The sequence below is a fragment of the Nannobrachium achirus genome, assembly GCF_963921795.1.
Source record: "Nannobrachium achirus genome assembly, chromosome: 5".
NCBI classification, from domain to species: domain Eukaryota; kingdom Metazoa; phylum Chordata; class Actinopteri; order Myctophiformes; family Myctophidae; genus Nannobrachium; species Nannobrachium achirus.
Genome location: NC_137814.1, coordinates 32,023,693 through 32,043,110, shown reverse-complemented (window position 1 = coordinate 32,043,110; position 19,418 = coordinate 32,023,693). Strand labels below are relative to the sequence as shown.

General features: G+C 41.3%; 2 protein-coding genes across 2 annotated transcripts in view; one reads left to right on the top strand and one right to left on the bottom strand.

Annotated features, from left to right (window-relative positions):
• Positions 1–700: 700 nt before the first annotated feature.
• On the bottom strand, positions 701–5,943 carry LOC308285001 (very long chain fatty acid elongase 7-like; the record flags this gene model as incomplete). Its single annotated transcript, XM_080725721.1, has 6 exons — positions 701–973; positions 3,201–3,443; positions 4,119–4,175; positions 5,093–5,173; positions 5,337–5,527; positions 5,871–5,943. 6 exons carry the CDS (start codon positions 5,941–5,943, stop codon positions 701–703), a joined length of 918 nt encoding a protein of 305 aa, XP_080581847.1.
• Positions 5,944–12,442: 6,499 nt separating this feature from the next.
• Positions 12,443–19,418, top strand: part of LOC308285000 (uncharacterized protein) — a gene marked incomplete at both ends in the record, with an annotated part of 8,649 nt that continues 1,673 nt past the window's right edge. The window contains 3 exons of the mRNA XM_080725720.1: positions 12,443–12,570; positions 14,808–15,055; positions 18,400–18,620. Coding sequence (XP_080581846.1) covers positions 12,443–12,570; positions 14,808–15,055; positions 18,400–18,620 — 597 coding nt within the window. The remainder of the gene's footprint in view (positions 12,571–14,807; positions 15,056–18,399; positions 18,621–19,418) is intronic.

Genomic DNA, 19,418 nt, shown 5'->3' with positions numbered 1-19,418 from the left:
AATTCAGCGCACAAAAATACCCCTAGGTGCAAATTTTCACGCTTTCTGCCGGAAGTGAACACCCTTTTCACATATTTCTCCCACTAGTAGTGGACCTGTACAGGTATGTAATGGACCAAATTAACTCTTTATGCAGGGGTGTCGCACCAAATTCTGGGCCCCAGGTACAAGGATTCACACATTTTGTGCTTTTACTACACTATATACAAGCTCACAGCGCGGCGCTGCAAGCTTGTAGATCTGCCATTTTTGAAAAATCTGAACATTTTGTGCAAGTCTTTGAATATTTCAAATCCTAAGGTTTTTTGAAAAAACTGTTTCTATGTCAGTGGTGCTCAAACTTTTTCATGTGAAGAACCCCCAAAATGATATTTGGCCACGGACCCCCATCTCAAAATCCAGGGACCACCCCAGAAGCAAAATTTGAGTTACAAATGTTCACTTAAATACATATATTCAAAGATTTGCACACATTTTCATGACTTTTCAAAAATAACTCTACAAGCTCGCAGCGCGGCACTCGGTGCTATTTTTCAGTTTATAAAGTAACTCAGTCTCCCCCCCCCCCCCCCCCCCCCCTTGTGACACCCCTGCCTTTATGAGTTCATCTAGTTCCATACTTACAATCTCAGTCATCAGGCTCTTTGAAATTAAAAGGTTTGAGAACCACTGTCATAAAGGAATCCTTGTATGTAGGTTTTTAATCGTCCTTATTAAGGAAGCGTTGGCTGTGGCTCCTTGTGTGCATGCCATTGTCATTTTGAAGACAACAAGCATGCAGGGGATGCTTGGGAAGCCTCTTGCCTTTGATGTATGCATGGAAGTAGAAGTTGAGGAAGAGGATCATGAAGGACACAGCATAGAGCGCAATGAGGTACAGGATGACGGGGAACTGGTCAGGACTGGTCAGAATCGCACAGTCCTCCATGAAGAAGATCTGGACAATGTGGACGAACGCCATCACAAACTGGACCTGAGTAAAGGAATAACATAATTGCTTTAGAAGAACGTTTTGTTTAGGGTTTAGACAGATACATGTTCGAGGATTTTTTTATTCCGTCAAACATATTGACGTTCACTTAACCCATTAAAGGAATAGTTCACACGGTCACACCCCACTGATTCCGAATGGAGACACAAATTAATTTGTGAGTAATCGAAAGACAGTCATTTTGGGGGGGAACTATACCGGTATTCCTTTAAGACATGAGGCCGATTCAACAAATGTCTTCTAATCTAAAGCCGAACAGTTTTCTGAAAAATATGTTAAGTGGTGCTCAAACGTTTTCATGTCAAAGACCCCCAAAATTGTATTTGGACACCCGTCTCAAAATGTTTTGTTCCAGGGACACCCAAAAGCAAAGACTTTAGTAAAAACAAATAAAAAATGGTTTGCTTAAAAACTAGGCCTATATTCAAAGATTGGCACAAAATAAATTACAATTTAAAAAGATACCAGATCTACAAGCTCATAGCACGGCACTTGTAAATGTTTGAATAGCCAAAAGTACGAAATAATGCCTTTTTAGCTAAAATCTAAAATGTCTGACTTGCTTTTCCCGGTCTTAATTAAAACTAGAAAAATATTGTTCCTTCGAAACAATTGTGGGCTCGCTTCAAGCCGGAAAACAATGGCTATAAAAGCACAAAATGTCAAGATCGCAGGCAGTGCTCTCTTTGACGTTACTGACGTCAAAGATTGGTCCATTTTGTTCCAAAAATGTGTTATGCAAAAGTTGACCCGCTGGTGGCGCTATAACAGGCCAATGTGAGAAGGTTGGTATCTGTTCCTTGACCTATTGGGAATGTGCTTGCAAGATTTCACGCACATCCCAGGCTGTGTTCATGATTTGAGGTGTTTTTGGCTTTGGACACTTTATCGCTGCTTGCAGCTATATTTATTATTATTATTTTATAATTTTTTTGTGTGCACTTCATAGGCATGTTAGATAAAGGTCCTTAGATTGCGTGTAGAATGTTTCATGCAAATTGCAAAAAAAATCCTAGAATAAAAACGAGTTTAAGCGTTTTACAAACTGCTCAAAATTATATAGCGCCCCCCTTTGGCCATTTGGGGTAAGATTGGTTTCAGTGATATTTGAACTAACCCTCTACACTATTTTGTCATGAAAATGTGACTTTGCATGTATGTTTTAGAGGCAGAAGAATAATTTGCATAAAAATGCAATATTGTTTGAATTATTTAAAAAAGCATGTTTCAATGTTAAAGAAATCCGATCTGACAGATCTTTAGATATCGGTCCAAAGTTCACGTAAAAAAAGTTTTGTGCACGTGACGCGAAAATTCCAGAATAAAAGCGGGTTTATGCGTTTTACAAACTGCTCAAAATGGCGGAAAATGGAAGGGCGGAGCTTACGTAACAACGACACAGATGTCTTCCGCTCGAGTCAAAGCACGCGTGTAACAAGTCGCATGTCTTCAAACAAAACGAGTCATGACTTATGCCCGTTTGAAGTTTGAATTTTCAAACGCTTCGTATAGCGCCCCCCTTTGGCCGATTGGAATAAAATTGGTTTCAGTGATACTTTGACTAACCCTCCACATCTTTGCCAAATGCCATGAACTTGTAACTTTGCATGTATGATTTAGAGGCCGAAGAATAATTTGCATAAAACCGCAATATTTATTGAATTATTAAAAAATTATATTTCACTTTAAAAAAAATCTGGTTGATCAATCTGACCGTATTGGTCCAAAGTTCATGTGAAAAAAGTTTTGTGCACTTGACGCGAAAATCCCAGGAGGAGATAGATTTTTACTGTTTTTCATATAATTCCGAATTGTGGGAGACCTAAAGGTCAGAGGTCAAAAGTTAGAGGGTAAAAGTTGTTCGGCATGAGGAGACGCATACGTGTATACAGGTTTCATGGCTGTACCTAAAACACAGCATGAGCTATACCTGTTCAAAGATCGCACTTTCGAAGGCTTCCTACAGCGCCACCATTTGGCCGATTGCTGTAAAAAGTAATAGCACACTGCGCCACAGTAAGCTGAACACATTGATGTTTTTATTTTCATTTTCTCACTAAGTATGTAGGAGTAGAAAGGAACCGAAGATCCCGTCTACTGATTGCCTGATAGATAAATAAATAATGACAATATCTAAAGTGTGCTCGCCTTATAGGCGAGCCCACAATAAAGCTACTAACAGGAGGCAGAAACAAATAATGCCACCTACCAGTTGGATAGAGGTCATGTACTTCTTCCACCACAGGTACTTCTGGTAGGCGGGTCCCAGGGCAGCCAGGGCATAGTACGAGTACATCATGACATGAACAGAACAGTTGAGTACGGCATGGAATGATCCCTGGCCACCGGGGGCAAACTTGACACCAAACCACCAGGTGAACGGCATGATGGAATGGTGATAGACATGGAGGAACGTCACCTGCTTGTTCTTTTTACGGAGAACAAAGAAGACCTGATGAAGAGAGGGCGAGAGAGAGGCGTGGTTAATGCGGATTGCAGAATCAGGGGTGTCGTACCAAATTTTGCAGCCCTGGGTGCTGGGTACAAGGATTCACTGCGGGCCCCCATGCATGAATGTTCTTCATAGGGGGAGGGGTTTAACCCATTTAGACTGGGAACGCATTATTTTGTGCTTTAACTATTGAAAAATAGCAGATATACAAGCTCACAGAGTGCTGCAAGCTTGTAGATCTATTTTTTTTTAAATCGTGAAATTTCAAAGATATCTAGTTCCAGGGACCCCTCAGAAGCAAAATTTGAGTTACAAATGTTCGCTTAAAAAAAGACATATTCAAAGATTTGCACACATTTTCACGACTTTTCAAAAATAGCAGATCTAAAAGCTCGCAGCGTGCCGTGCTGTGACCTTGTGTAGATCTACTATTTTTCAATAGCTAAAGTATAATATAATTAAGGCCCCTCCACCTTGGGCCATAGTAACTCAGTCCCCCCCCCCCCCCCTTGTGATGCCCCTGTGGGGAATCAAATGTTTTGAGCCTGTTTGAAGGGAGCGCTTTGCATGCACACCGGAATACTTGATGGATTATTTGAGGACAAAAGACAAAACGCAAGAGAACAATATCTCTTAGTTCACCGTTTCCCAAAGTGTGGTTAGTAAAGTGCTTACCGTGTCGAACATTTCAATTAACTTTGAGAAGTAGTACATCCAGCAGGCCCCCGCCATCTGTAAAATGGAACAAAAAATAAGAGATCAGTCTAAAGCCCTGTTAGCAGCCCTATAGACTAAAGGCCATGCTGCACCTTACACCCAAATGAAAATGTTAGCTTAAGGGTGGCGCTACAGGAAAGGCCATGACATCACCATCCAAAGTATTCTGACTATTTGGCTGCATAGCCATGAGTTTCCACACACACACACACACACACACACACACACACACACACACACACACACACACACACACACACACACACACACACACACACACACACACACACACACACACACACACACACACACACACACACACACACACACACACACACACACACACACACACACACACACACACACACACACACACACACACAATCTAAGAAATTCATTCATTTAAAAAAGAGAATTAATTAGTGAAGAGAGCCAATCTACAATTAACTTTGAGAAGTAGTGAACTTGTAGATCTGCTATTTTCACTAGTTTGGGTCCTGGATGCACCGTGATGCATGAAAACTGTTTTCACCTGTACATATTTTGTTCTGATTGTATTGTATTGTGTACACTTCTGCTTTTGGTGTACACTTCTGCTTTGTAAACGTATGTTTTCTCATGCCAATAAAGCCCTTTGAATTGAAAAAAAATGAATTGAAATTGAATTTGAATTGAATTGAATCCTGGGAAAATGTCTAATTTCTCTTTTGGGTCACAGGCTAAAAAGTTTGGGAACCACTGGATTAAACTACCTGTTTGCCAAATACTGTAACTATCATCATCTGAGTTCACCCACTGGCCTGCCCGTCTACCTGACCATCTGTCTGTTGGTCTGCATGCTTGAACCCCTACCCCTATAAAGCTCGGACGCTAACGGAACTAAAAACAATTATTGGAGATTTGTAAATATCAGGTTCTAATTTGTCACTTACCCTGAGTGCCAGAGGCGAGTCGGAGTAGTCCACAATTTCACAACGGAACGAGTAGCCTTGCAGCCACCCCGACATGAGAAACTAGGAAACACAAAGGGGAAGCAACAACATGAATCCACATGAACCCTATTCTCGCCCCTCCCGTTTGTATGCTTCGAGAGCTGGCGAAGACTTCTGGGAACCCAGATTAAAGTTATGTCCACAGATCATGTCTACAGGTAGTCATCATGATGAGAGAACCTACCTCATGTATCATGTATAAAGACAAGCCCACAACGCTGACGTTGTAGAAGAACATGATGTTCTTGAGGTCAAAGGCCTTCTGGTTTTCCATCAAACGTGGCCCCAGTGTTGTGACAAAGAATATGTACGATGCGATGAGGATGGTCTGAGGCCAGATAGAAGACATGAGAAACCAATCCTCCGTTCTGGGGTCTATGCCATCAATGAGAAGAGAAAAAGCTGGTCATCTCAATACCAAATAAGGTAGCCCGTTGCCATTTGCTGTACATATTGTATGTTTATCAGCTCACCACACACTTGACATTATGAAAATATATAATCTCACACACACACACACACACACACACACACACACACACACACACACACACACACACACACACACACACACACACACACACACACACACACACACACACACACACACACACACACACACAGCTGTGAAACCACCATTTTTGTAAATTAAACTCATAAAATAGTAATTGAATATCAAGCTGTTCTTAAAAGTTAAAAATAGATAATTGCAATTTACCAGCATACTTAGCAGCATAATTGAGCCAGCCATCATAAAGCAGCTCTGCGGTCTTCAATGAGTTGTTGTACATTTTTAGCCTGAAATGTGAAAAGATTAGATCAATTTCAACTTACCACTCTGCACATTATTTTTTAAATTACAAATATTTTGTAAGGGGAAAACCCCATAGAAATGTTGTTCAATCACATTTCTATGCCTACAGGCACATCGACATGCAATTAAATGCATGTTGGTCATATACACACTGATACAACGCTGAAGAAGACCACAGGGTCGAAACGCGTCCGTTGACTACACTCTGTCCATTGAGGTAAATAAAATCATGTAAAAAGGAGATTCCTTGAGTGCTGGCGACTACTTCTTTCTCATATACACACAAACAAACTCCAGTCCAGAGGGATAGCTCAGGGAAAATTAGGTCAACCTACCTGTAGCGAAACTGGCAATTTCTCCTCTTTACGTGGCTAAACAGTCCTGTTCCAGTCCTGACACTGATACCATTGTGATGCTCTCTCTTTAAACATTAACCCACAGGTGACCACTCCCACATGGTAGTCTAATTACCATATCTGGGTGGAACCAGATGAAACCACCAGCCATGCAGCACAATATTTTAATTGCGACCGTCAGGGAGCAGTTTACTATGAAAACCTCCACCGGCCGTCCGTCCGTCACACGTCACACGTCACACCTTTGCCCTGCTCATATCTCCGCATCAGTATGACATCACACCACATGTGTACACAAACCTTTGTGTACGTTGCTGTGGCAACAGTCTGTTGTTGCTGGTTTGTTAGTGTACGTTAGCAACCACCTTAGCAACCATGGTTTTACCCTAGCAACCAACTGTTTACCCTAGCAACCAACTGTTTACCATAGCAACCATGTTTTTTTACCCTAGCAACCAACTGTTTACCATAGCAACCAGATACGCAGAGCAGGGATCTCCATATATGGGCATAAACAGGTGACATCACACTGATGTCAGATACTCAGAGCAGGGATTTCTCCATAATATATGGGCATAAAAGGGATTCCGTTAGGGATCTCCATATATGGGCATAAAAGGGATTCTGTTAGGGATTTCCATATATGGGCATACAAGGGATTCTGTTAGGGATCTCCATATATGGGCATAAAAGGGATTCTGTTAGGGATCTCCATATATGGGCATAAAAGGGATTCTGTTAGGGATCTCCATATGTGGGCATAAAAGGGATTCTGTTAGGGATCTCCATATATGGGCATAAAAGGGATTCTGTTAGGGATCTCCATATATGGGCATAAAAGGGATTCTGTTAGCTGTTAGTGATCTCCATATATGGGCATAAAAGGGATGCTGTTAGGGATCTCCATATATGGGCATAAAAGGGATTCTGTTAGGGATCTCCATATATGGGCATGAAAGGGATTCTGTTAGGGATCTCCATATATGGGCATAAAAGGGATTGTATCCCAGATGATGCCCTGTTAGGAGATCCACACTAACAGAATCCATATATGGTCCTACCGACAGCTGCTATAAGCCAACCCTGGCGATAAGGTCTGAGTCGAAGAAATGCTTCTTTCCTGGCAAGAATTGCCCCTTTATACTGTAGGGCTCGTTTGTGTATTGTATGACATCACGCCACATCATCGGCTGAGGACTGTGTGATGTCATCATATCTCCATATATGGAGACATAAGTTGCTCATGCCCAAATATGGGCTGGTGAGGTCAGACTTAGTGTGAGGCGTAGGTTATCTCCATATATGGAGATTCAACTTCAATGAGTAACCATGGCAAACTGTCAACTGCCCGTATGTCTTGATAATTGGTAAAACAAACATTTGGCCTATTTGTGGAGATAAGCGACCAACCGATTAGGGAGTCTTACTGGTATACATATATACACACACACATATCTTTATAATTCTACTCAGAAACAGGGACATCAGATACTCAATAACCTCCTTCCCCACTGTTGTCAGATGACAGTGTCATTCCTGGGATGCCATTGTAGAAGCAATTACATGAGAAGATTTTTCAGATGGTAAAATATGCATAACTGTGAAAAATTCCATAGCCGAGACATACGACACAATGGATATTCTACACGGTCTCTGTGACACACAAAAAAGAAAAACACAGCTGACAGGTCTGACAAGCTGTGAATGACAGTATCACAGTAAACAGTTCAATCAATGGAACCATGACCCCTGAAACTATATATACTGTAGATACAAAATGGTAGATTCGGCTACTGAGGCTAAGTTAAGTGTATAGTGCAAGTAAAATAAATTTGGCAAATCCTCAGGTTTTAATCTATTGACACAGATTACATATGCATAGGTTGTCATCTAGGCCACTGTTTCCCGAGCACTGGGTCGGGACCCATTTGTGGGTTACGGACACATTTTTATGTGTCTGTTAATCTTTGGTTCCTTACATTTTGCTCTTAATGTATTATTTCAAAATATTTTCGAAAAAAACATTCCCAAAAAACATTTAGAATATATTAAGAACACAGATCTTGTATCAGAGTTCCTGGCACAAAATATTTTCATATGGGGGTCTGCGGCCACATACATATTATTTGTGGGTCATTTTCCTGAAATAAGTTTCAGAACCAGTAGGGCGTCATGACACTGAGGGGATGCACAACTGCACACCAAACCAAGTTTTTCAAATTTGTACATTTTGCGAATTTTAAAAATAAGTTATAGCCTACACAAAAATGCCTCACAGGGTAGAACACCATCAGTCATCATAATCCATTCATCATTCCCAGTCCCACAAGCATTTGTGTTTGTCTCTTACAATTACAAAAATGACAAAACCACTGTGAACAATTCATTTGTAATCATAGGCCTACTGACAAAACCAGTCCTCCCAGTTGGGCCACTACTCATACAGTTGAACTTGATAAGCCACTAATAGAGGTGGACGTGACTGGAATGGAATTCAAAAGTACATGCATTTAAAAATACTCACTGTAAGTTGTTGCTTGTGGCTATGACACCATTCACTCACTCAAACATTCATTCACTGTGCTGTGCCTAAACACCAATGTCTTTCTCTTCTCAGGCTGACACACCCAGGCTCACCTGCAGCAGATCTCAAATCACTGCCAGTGCCACCCTAATCACCAGCCTGCTCATTGTTCTAATCTAGAGACACAGACCCAGCAACAGCTACAACATTATGCTTTATAAGCTTAATTATTTTTTTCTTTCAGTAACCTTTAGTTGTTATTTTACATTGGCCTGGAGATGGCCGTTATCCGTTAGTCCTACTTTTCGTTTAGTTTTTAGCTTGTAATTTGGTTTTGTCAGGAAGGGAGGGGGGCCCAGCTTTTATGGCCATAGGGGGTTGCCTGACCCCCCCCCCCCCCCCCCCCCCGCGCTTAAGGCCCTTTTCGTAGTTTTTTCTTTGGTAATAGTTATATTGAATTTCAGTTATGTTTTCATCAATAAAATGTTTAAAGTTGTGGGAAAAGGTTCAATAAAACCTGTTAAAACTTTCCATTTTGTGGTGTCCTATCCTTATGTTGAGGTCTCCAATTTAAACCACTGTTTGATCTATTGAATTGTTTGGAGGCCGTAACATATAGTAACATAAATATTCAAAAGTACAAATCAGCAGAAATTCTCACAATCTGTGTATTAGGGTGCCTACTTTACCACCGTTTTTTCATGGTCTAATTGCACATGTGGGTATATACAGTACTAATGCATCATAGCCTACTTGTCACAGATGTTAGGTAATGGCTCACTTTACAGATATGCAAAAATCCATACAAAAGAATGTGGTCTGTGTGGTTCCACAAGGCTGATGATAAGTCCAGAAGAATCCATTTCTGTGGAAACATCTCGGGCTCACCTTACCCCTACTGATCATTTTAGTGTGGGTTGGCTCATGGTAGCTGACAGAGTACAGCATCTTGCAAAAGACAAAACATATCCTAACCTCCCCCTGACCTTTCTATTGTAAATATAATTAATCTTTTATTTATTATGTTTTCCGACTCTTATATTTTTTTGAATAGTAGGCTACTGTGTTTTATTTGCCCGCCATTTAATGTTGTATGAGTTGTCAAAAGGGACCCCAATTGACACAAGCCCAAAAGCTTTCTTGTGGTGATTATCCTTTTAGTTCACCTTGTACCAGTGAACTGTACTGTCCTGTACCTTTTCCTATGCAGCCAACTTTTAATCACTCTTCAATCAATCAAATACTGCAAATCCGTCTCTCTCCACTAGATGGAGCTGTTTATCTAACTATGATGGTGAGTGAAGGACGACGCCCACACGGTCTATCTCTCTTCCTGTCTCGAGAGATTGCCTAAAGTGTGACTTGATATGCTGTGTTTTAATAAAACTCTGTGGTGTGTTAGCCAAGACAAAATAAAATCCTAGGTTTCCGAGGCTAGCCAAGACATGAAGACAAAGCATCTTTATTGTTAGTCAAGCAACAACTTGTTGCTTGGTAACTTTTACCCTAATCAGGCAGGTCGACGAGGAAGAGCAAAAGTCCAAGGCCAGACTGGTGACAGGTGATGGTTAGCCTATGGAACTGGAAGCTGTTTGATTGATTGATTGATTGATTGAAGAATTTATTAGAAGTTTGCAACAGAAAAAAAGTACAGTTTCATGTACAAATCACTGGTACAAGGTAAACTAAAAGGAGATCTTAGAAAGCGCTACGGCTTATATTTCCACAGGAACCACACTTTATGTAGGCCTATCTCATATAATATTGCAAGACAGACAGCATAGTAGACCTACTTTATCTAGGATAACTTCAATTTCAAAAACAGAAAAAGCATAACATCAAATACAAAGGCAGAAAATGGGGGGGGGGGGAGCATGGGGGCTTAGTACGAGTAGCAGCCGCCTGAAGGTGACTTTTCATACCAATTTTGAAATTTTGAAGGAGGCTAGGTGATGATTAGTGGAGCTGCCTCTGGTGTTGTGATCGTGAACATCCTTGATCTTTTTAGGGAGTAGTTTGTCAGGTACATGGTCAGGGTATTCTGGAGGGTAGGCTACCGGTGTAAATCCAACTCGCCAAATTGTCCACGCTCATTGGGCAGGCTTGTCAATGCTCCTGGATTTGCCAGGATGATTGGCAATTACATCTACTATGTTAAATATTTTCTGGTGGAGGACCCCCAGATGATAAGTCATTATTAAGGAGGTGTAGTGTACCTCTTGGAGGTGTAGTGTATCTTGTAGGCCCATTGCAAGATCTGCACTCTGTCAGCTACTGATGATCGGTAAGGTGGGCCCGAGGAGGAAGACCAAGTCCAAGCACAACCCTAATTAGTTTTCTGGGCTGTTTGGAGCTTTAACTTTAAGGCAGTTCTGTAACGGTGGTCTTGCCCTTGATACTTGTTATATCACAAGATCAGTGGTGCAATGGTGATGCAAGATAATCAGAAACCTTCTCAAATAGGCCTAATGATTAACTTTCTTAAAATAATGACGTAGGCTACTACCTCAAAATAATAAGAAACCTTCTGAAAACAATAGAATCTCTAGATAATTAAGCCTCTCATAATTACTTTATCTCAAAGTATTATGAATTGAGGGTTCTTAAAACACTAATAAAGTTTAAGAACCACTGCTGTAGTAGGTCTAAGTCATTATTTTGAGATACTGTAGCATATTCAATCATCATCAATGGTGTAAAATAACTGAGTATATTTACTCAAGTACTGTATATTTAAGCACAATTTTGATTTAGTGAAGTATTTCCAATTTTCAGTATTTAACTTTAAGGCCTACTTCTATTCCACTACATCTCAGAGGCAAATATTGTACTTTTACTCCACAACAATATTTGAAAATGTTAGTTACTTGTTACTTTCTAGATTTTGATTACAGAACATACATTAACCACTTCTGCCCATAGGATATACATTTATTAGCCTGCTTTTGGGGCATTTGAAAATAGCCGATCTAATAGCTTGTAGATCAGCTATTTTCAAAAGAAAATAGGCTACAGTTGAAAACCTCTGCACAATGAGTAGACTACTTTCTACTATAATTCTTCTCAAGTAAATATTGAATTCCGGACTACTTGTAACAAAGTATTTCTACATTGCAGTATTGAAACTTTTAATAAGTAAAGAATGTGAGTATTTTTTCTACCACATGCTCATCAATAAGTAATTATTTGGAGATACTGTACTGTAGTAGGCCTAAGTCATTATTTTTTAGATCCATAGTCTATGTTTGACTTTGAACTGAAGCCCGTGGTTTCTTCTAATCAAGGAGACTGGCAAAGGGAGCAGGCTGGGAGTCACTCCGCCCTCTGAGGCTCATCACACAGGCCACCCACCCACCGAGCTTCGCCTCTGGGATCTTTTGCCTTCTGAGTTCTGACTATCTTGTTTTTATTCAGCTACTCAAAATGCACGATACAGCCACGTTACGGTCGAGTTCGTAACGCAGCAAAAACGTTACGATGGGGAGTCGTGGACACAGGCATGATAACAACCATTGTGTTTAATCGAGGACTGTAGGGGAACTTTTAGTAAAGTTCTTGCAGTGAGTCCAGCGGTAGGGATCCATGGTGGGAGGATCATGGCGACCACAGCGGCTGATGTTAGTGTGAGCAGCGGCAGCAGCGACACCTCCAGCACCGGGGAGGAGGAGAGGATGAGGCGCCTGTTCCAGACCTGCGACGGAGACGGAGACGGCTTCATCAACAGGTAAACCTACATAGTAAACATACTCGCTATCATTTAGCACTCGATATGAAGAGAAAGTTGTTGGGGAAACTTGGAAAACGTGTATCCGAGTCGAGGCAGAGGACTTTATGATCACGCTCCAGGCTCTAGTCTAGACATTCCAATGTCAGCTGACTGACGCGGAAAACAATGAACAACCCGAACCCAAGTAGCCAAATATCTGCATCTGGCAAGTCAAGATAAAACGACTAGTTGTGTTCCTGCATAAGTTCCCCTTCCCTTCGTTTTGGCTAGTTAACCTACAACCTGTAGCACTGCAGCAGGCGGGACCGTACCTATGTTCCCCAGGTTCTATGTTCCCCATTTACCCCCCCAAAAAAGGTTCTATGTTCCCCGCTTATCCAAAAAAGGTCCTATGTTCCCCAGGTTCTATGTTCCCCACTTACCCCCACAAAAAAGGTTCTATGTTCCCCGCTCAACTAAAAAAAAGGTTCTATGTTCCAAACTCATCCAAAAATGCAGGAAACATTAATTTTTAATTATTAATAACAACTCAAAACACCCAACAATGGGGAGAAATTACGAATAATAGTGGGACAGGGAGCACTAGGGACATCTGGACACCATACTTTAATTATGACTGGGCATCTGGTGGGCATTTGGACGAGTGGGCACATAGACAAGTGGGCACTTGGGTGTAGACACCTGAGAAACTGGGCACCTAAATTAGGATTGCCCACATGTTCTTAGTGCCCAGATGTCCCACCATTTCCTGCATTTGTATATACTTTTTCTTTTTGGTGGGGAAGATACAGTAGATCCTTTTTTTGGTTGAGAGGGGAACCTTTTTGTGTGGAGGGTGGGTGGGGAACATAGAACCTGGGGAACAGAACCTTTTTGGGGGAGAAGTGGGGAACATAGAACCTGGGGAACATAGGGTGGACCCCCCCCCCCCCCCCCCCCCCCCAGACATGAAAAAGAAGTAGAAAAAAGTTTTGTCCCCAATTTCAACTGTTTTTAATTATATTTTGATACTTGCTTTGGCAATGTAAGCATGCATTATCATGCCAATGAAGTTCCTTTGAATTGATGGAGGGTCTTTTTATGATTCAGTATGTCTGTCTCACAATTATAACTATGTATCCTCCTAACTGAATACTTAAAGGCATATTATCTAACTTTGCCGTGTGTTTACATAAATTGTTTCACCCATCAATTACCTGTATACCAGCAGTGCTAGCCTGGCTTGGCCAGACTATATACTAATGCAGCTAACTAACTGCAGTATACATCCCCTCCTTGTTTTAACATGGGTGGATTGTCTAGCTGCAACCACCAGAGTAGTCAGATGGTGCTTACCTGGGGAAAGACAATGCCCTCCCGCTGTGTATTGGTGTTTTCACGGTTTGTTTTGGTAGCCCAAAAAAAACATCACTGTCTAGCGTCTACCTAAACCAACCGAAAACACCAAAATACATAATTCTTTTTTACTGGTTTCCATTTGAAATGACTTGTAATACACTGCTTTGTCATCGCTAGTGAGCAGATTGTGTGTGTGTGTGTGTGTGTGTGTGTGTGTGTGTGTGTGTGTGTGTGTGTGTGTGTGTGTGTGTGTGTGTGTGTTTCTTTGTGTGTTTCTTTGTGTGTTGCTAATCTGGTAAACCTCTGGACAAATTGATGCCACATGTTTTGTTGTGGAAGCCGCCAGTAGAGCAAGGAAGACACTGCCAAAAATATTTATCACCATGCAATGCAATATTTATGTAAATATTCATTATAAGGCTACACTGAAGGCCATTGTCTTCTTTCCACCACATCTCTGCTATTATTGCAGAACACTGTCAAAAACACACACTGATGATACTGATGATAACAACCATTGTGTCAACCCAGAAATTAAAAAAAGTATATTATTGCAGCAGAATTACATATTTGTGAACAGAGGGAAATGTATTATTATTTTGATAACAATCTTTTTCTTCCAGTAGTTAAGATTGTCTTAATTATGATCATTAGATTACATTTTGTGTCTTAATTCCTCTACAAAGATAAACACTCCCCATCTGACAAAAGGATATGCAGATTCATTTATTTCACCGCTACTCTCAGTGTGATGTATCCTCTCCTCAATCCAAAGAAAGTCATAGCCTACTACAAAGTTGGATAAAAACAAGATCCTTTACTGTATGTTGTGAACTTGTGACCAAAGCTTGGGTGTACTCAAACTTGTATATGTTTTTCATCTGTCTTGGTATCAGGAATGACCTCCTTATGGTGTGTCGTCAGCTCAACATGGAGGAATCGGTGGCAGATGTCATGAGCCAGCTAGGAGGCGATGAGCGTGGGAAGATATCCTATGAGGACTTCAGTCGCTGCCGCATGCGGCTGTTGCAGGAGATCCACAAGGAGGAGGGCAAGCTCTACCGACATACCCAAGATCCCAACAGTAACCAGAAGCTCCTGGAACATATCATCTCCCTGCCAACCAGCGGTGACAACAGCCTGGGTCAGTAGTAACAGGCTGTGAACAATAGAAATAACAATGGGGTTTTCACATCAGATGTGCAAACGCAAATATAGTAGCGCAGAGCAAGGTAGAGTGCATTACGCTATGCTGAAGCAAGAATATGGAAGAAAGAATTGTGACGTTTAGGGACGGTGTAGGAGGCACAGTAGGAAAGTTGAGAGGGGTACAAGTGTAGGAGGCACAGTAGGAAAGTTGAGAGGGGTACAATGTAGGAAGAGACGGGCAGTAAGAAAACTAAAAGGGCCCTTTAGTTTGGCCTTGTGCCCCTCCAAAATATGGCAGGCCCTGAGGCCACAGTGGCCTTAATGCCCCAGCAGCTGACTGTACTACTTTCAACTCTGTGTCTGTTTTGTCAATATGTCATGTTTCTTGTCATGTAGACACCAGTGTCTTTTGTTGAGTCCCCATTTTTAAACCAATCCAGTATATTTGTGCAGGGCTGAGCATGGATCAGATTGTAAATTTGTGTTTATTTCACAGCAGATAGAGATATGAGTCTCTCATATTAAATGTAAAATCATCCTTAACCCTTAAATTCAATTACCGGTAATTATTTCCTGTCCTTGCATTTGGCCTTTGTGCCCTCAAAAAATGGACAACACCAAAGGCCAAGTGGTCTTGCCCCTAAAATGACGAAATTCCAGGCCTGGTGGAGACAGTAGAAAGTAGAACGCTGAGAAGAAAGTTGAGGTAGACAATAAAATTAGATTAGATGGGAGAGTGCAGAGAGACTGGAAAGTGATGGTAGAAAAGGGAATGACATGCAACACAGGCCGGAGTCGAACCAGACACTGTCAGGTCAGCTACTGGTGCAGTGTTTTTCTTTTTTCTTCTTCAAATGTAGGCGTAATATATACTTTGCTGACTTATTTTGGCTAACTGTACCACTGACAATTAGAGCATGTTAAGTCAATGAATGCTTGCCTTGCTGATGGATACTTGTCACATTGGTGTCACTGTGATCTGGGCAAACAGCATGCCTAACAACCAGTTTCTAAATGCATGTAGGTAAAGTGTTAACATGTATACGTGACATTTTCACCTAATGAACATTGACTACCTGTCAGCTGTGGTCCAAAGAGCACAAATACATTAAGACGTGGACTAAAGTCCCACTACAGCGGAAACTACACAACTAGCAGACAACCCCCACATTCTGGAGCCGAGTCCTGGCCTAAATATTGTGCGTGCGTGCACCGAGTGTACCAGCTGAAGCATTCCTTTTCATGTTGATTTGCATCAGTAGACCTGTCAACATTAAAAGACACAGAGATAAGCCTTAACTTCTAACAGTGTAAATAGTTGCATGACAGGAACAGATAAAACAAAAAAAAAGAAAGAAATTACTAATGCTTTCAAGGCTGTGACTGCAGAAGGACACATGATTGATGAAGTCAAAATAAAATGGTTTGACTTAAAATATAAAAGTAATAAACGTATTGTAGAACCCACAAATGTAATGGTCACTGCTCAGTTGGTTGTTTACACCCATTACAGTGACGCAAGTGAAAAGTGAGTGAGGAAAAGTGATTTGGTTAGACAGTAACAGCAGTGAACCTAGTCTTTCACCCCTCACATTTTATGTGGCTGTCGGGCAGAAAACTTTTATCTCTATATCTTTGTTTTTTGGGTTAAATTAATGCCCTACGTGATCATACTACAGCGTCTCACACAAGCTTCAAAAGTATTTAAAGCTTGAGCGTTCTACAAGGGTTTTGAGCTTTTGCTACTTTTGAATGATCCTGAAAAGTAACCGTTTTGGATATTTCCACCCGATAGAGACAACATCAATTTGCGCTGTCTCTGGTTGGTCGAGTTGTGGTCGTGTCCCAAATCCAAACCTAAACACATTTGAGATCATATCCACATGCTACGTTGAGAACAGCAATTATGATCATTACAACATGAACGAGGAGAGAGAGAGAAACTAATGTGGAAATGGGTCACCATGTTCATATGGTTTCTCCATTCCTTTAGCCATTTCTATTGTATAGTAATTGACAGTTCAACATTGCAATTCATAACGTTGCAGACAAAACAACTTTATTCCACTTCATGCCATTATGTTTATGGAAACTTTAGTTGTACACATTATTATCAAATCTGATACACGTACACATGTTTTGTGAATGATGCCCAATTTGCCCTTTGTCAGCCTTCTGGTTGGTCCCTGACTGACAAACCAGCAGGCACTTTCTGCCTTGTTATGTTGAATTTTCAAGAAACGGCGACCAATGGCTGTGAAGAGAGGCACAACCATGGGCGGGACTTGACAAAGGGTCAATTACCTTTGAGTGCTCAGCCCACTGTAATGTGAAAAACAAAAAAGTAAAACATTGCAAACTTGAGAATTCATCAGCGCAGTACAGTACATTTTGTCTTGACGATAGATATCGTCAGGTTTTATGTCATGATATTTTGTGGACCGCTATATTTTGACACCCCTAGAAATACAAGATACAAGATCTGAAAAGGTGTCCAAATGAACATGGCATTAGAATGCAGCCATTAACTCCTGTGTAAGAAGACCTCCTTCCATATCCAACAGTCCTTTTTCCAAGGTTTAGTTTCAAGGTCTGTGAGTGTGAGGGTTCAGTGAGGACAAAGATCCTTTTCAAAAATAATTCTATTCTGCTTGTCTGGGACTCTTATCACTGTCACGAACATTTTCCATTTATAGAAGCTAACTCAATCAACTCAACTGCATTGTAGGGATTGGTCATTGGTGTCAGCTTACTAATGCTAGTTTAATAAATGAATATGTGTACAATAGTAAGCAATGTTGTTGTCACATAACATGTAATACAGAAGATTCCATTATTTTATCCTCTATTGCAGGGGTCTTCAATGTTTTCAGGCCAAGGACCCCTTAGCTGAGAAGGAGATAAAGTATGGACCCCCACTACATATTGTATACAATTGTGTAGCAGATTTTCACGGATTTCATAGATGGATTCATAGACTTGTTTGACAGCACTGTCATCTGTCTATGTTGGATTTGGGTTAATGTGGTTTTTTTTCAGACATTTAACCACTTAACCTCTACACCAAACCTATTTGCCAAAACTAGCAGATCTAAAAGCTCTCAACGCCTCGCGCTGCGAGGCATTGAGAGCTTTTAGATCTTCTATTTTTGGGTAAAGTTCTCCTCAGAATAGGGATGCAAGGGTTCAAGTTGTTCATTGAAAATAATTATCCTATCACACAAAGATGTTGGCGGCCCCCCTGTAATGACTCTGAGGACCCCCTAGGGGTCCCGGATCCCCTGTGGAACCTGCTCTATTGATTATTTTACCAACCTGTGTTTTCAGGCACCTTGTCAGGAGCCAGAGAGAGTTGGGAGTTTGACTTGGGAGCACGAGACCTCCAGAGTCCTGAGGTCGGGATTCATAGCCAGCAGCCTCAGAAGTCTATTCTGCTCCGCAAGTTTTTAGATCAGCCTGACTCTGTGATGGAGCAGAAGGCTGCTCTCCACAAACTCCTGGCCCAGACCAGCGCTTGTGTCACACCCATTGATAAGAACTACATGGAGCTGTCCAACACGGTGAGTAGGTCTCACACCAACTTTCACCTAATACAATTTAAAGCGAGGGGCCTGTAATATTAGTATTATTGAGCCCTGGAGACTAACTGAGTATAGGAAAGAAATGTGTTTATTGTATTTGTTTATTAAAAGCACACTTCAGGAGAGAGACACCAGGGCCTGAATTTCAGCAGGGTTTGCAAAATAATTTAATTGAATCCCCACACATTTACAGAGATGTTAATAATATAATCAGTCCACTTTAATGGGAGAGGATTGATCTGTAAGCGCTGTAGATAGACCGTCTGTCTGTCCGTCCGTCCGTCCGTCCGTACGCTCTCTCTCTCTCTCTCTCTCTCTCTCTCTCTCTCTCTCTCTCTCTCTCTCTCTCTCTCTCCCTCCCTCCCTCCCTCCCTCCCTCCCTCTCTCTCTCTCTCTCTCTCTCTCTCTCTCCTATTTCCTTTCTCTCCAAGGCTACAGGCAACAGCTCCCCTTCCCCTCAACTGGCTATGCTTATTTATTTATACTCCTTTGTACGATGGTGTTTTGCACCGAAAAAGTAATAAGCTTGCGACCCATTGTGAGCATGTAGATCTGATATTTTGGCACGCAACACAAGTACTGGCACAAACGTCTCTCCCTCTTAAGACTCTTCACGGTTCCGTCTCTAATCTTCTTCCCCCTTATGTACAGTCTGTTCCTGTCCATCTATGTTTCTTTGAATTGTAAATCACTTTTTGAGCGGTGCGAACCGCTCCTACATTTCACTTTGTGTGTATATTAGCCACTTTGTAACAGACGTCATGGACAGAACAGCCC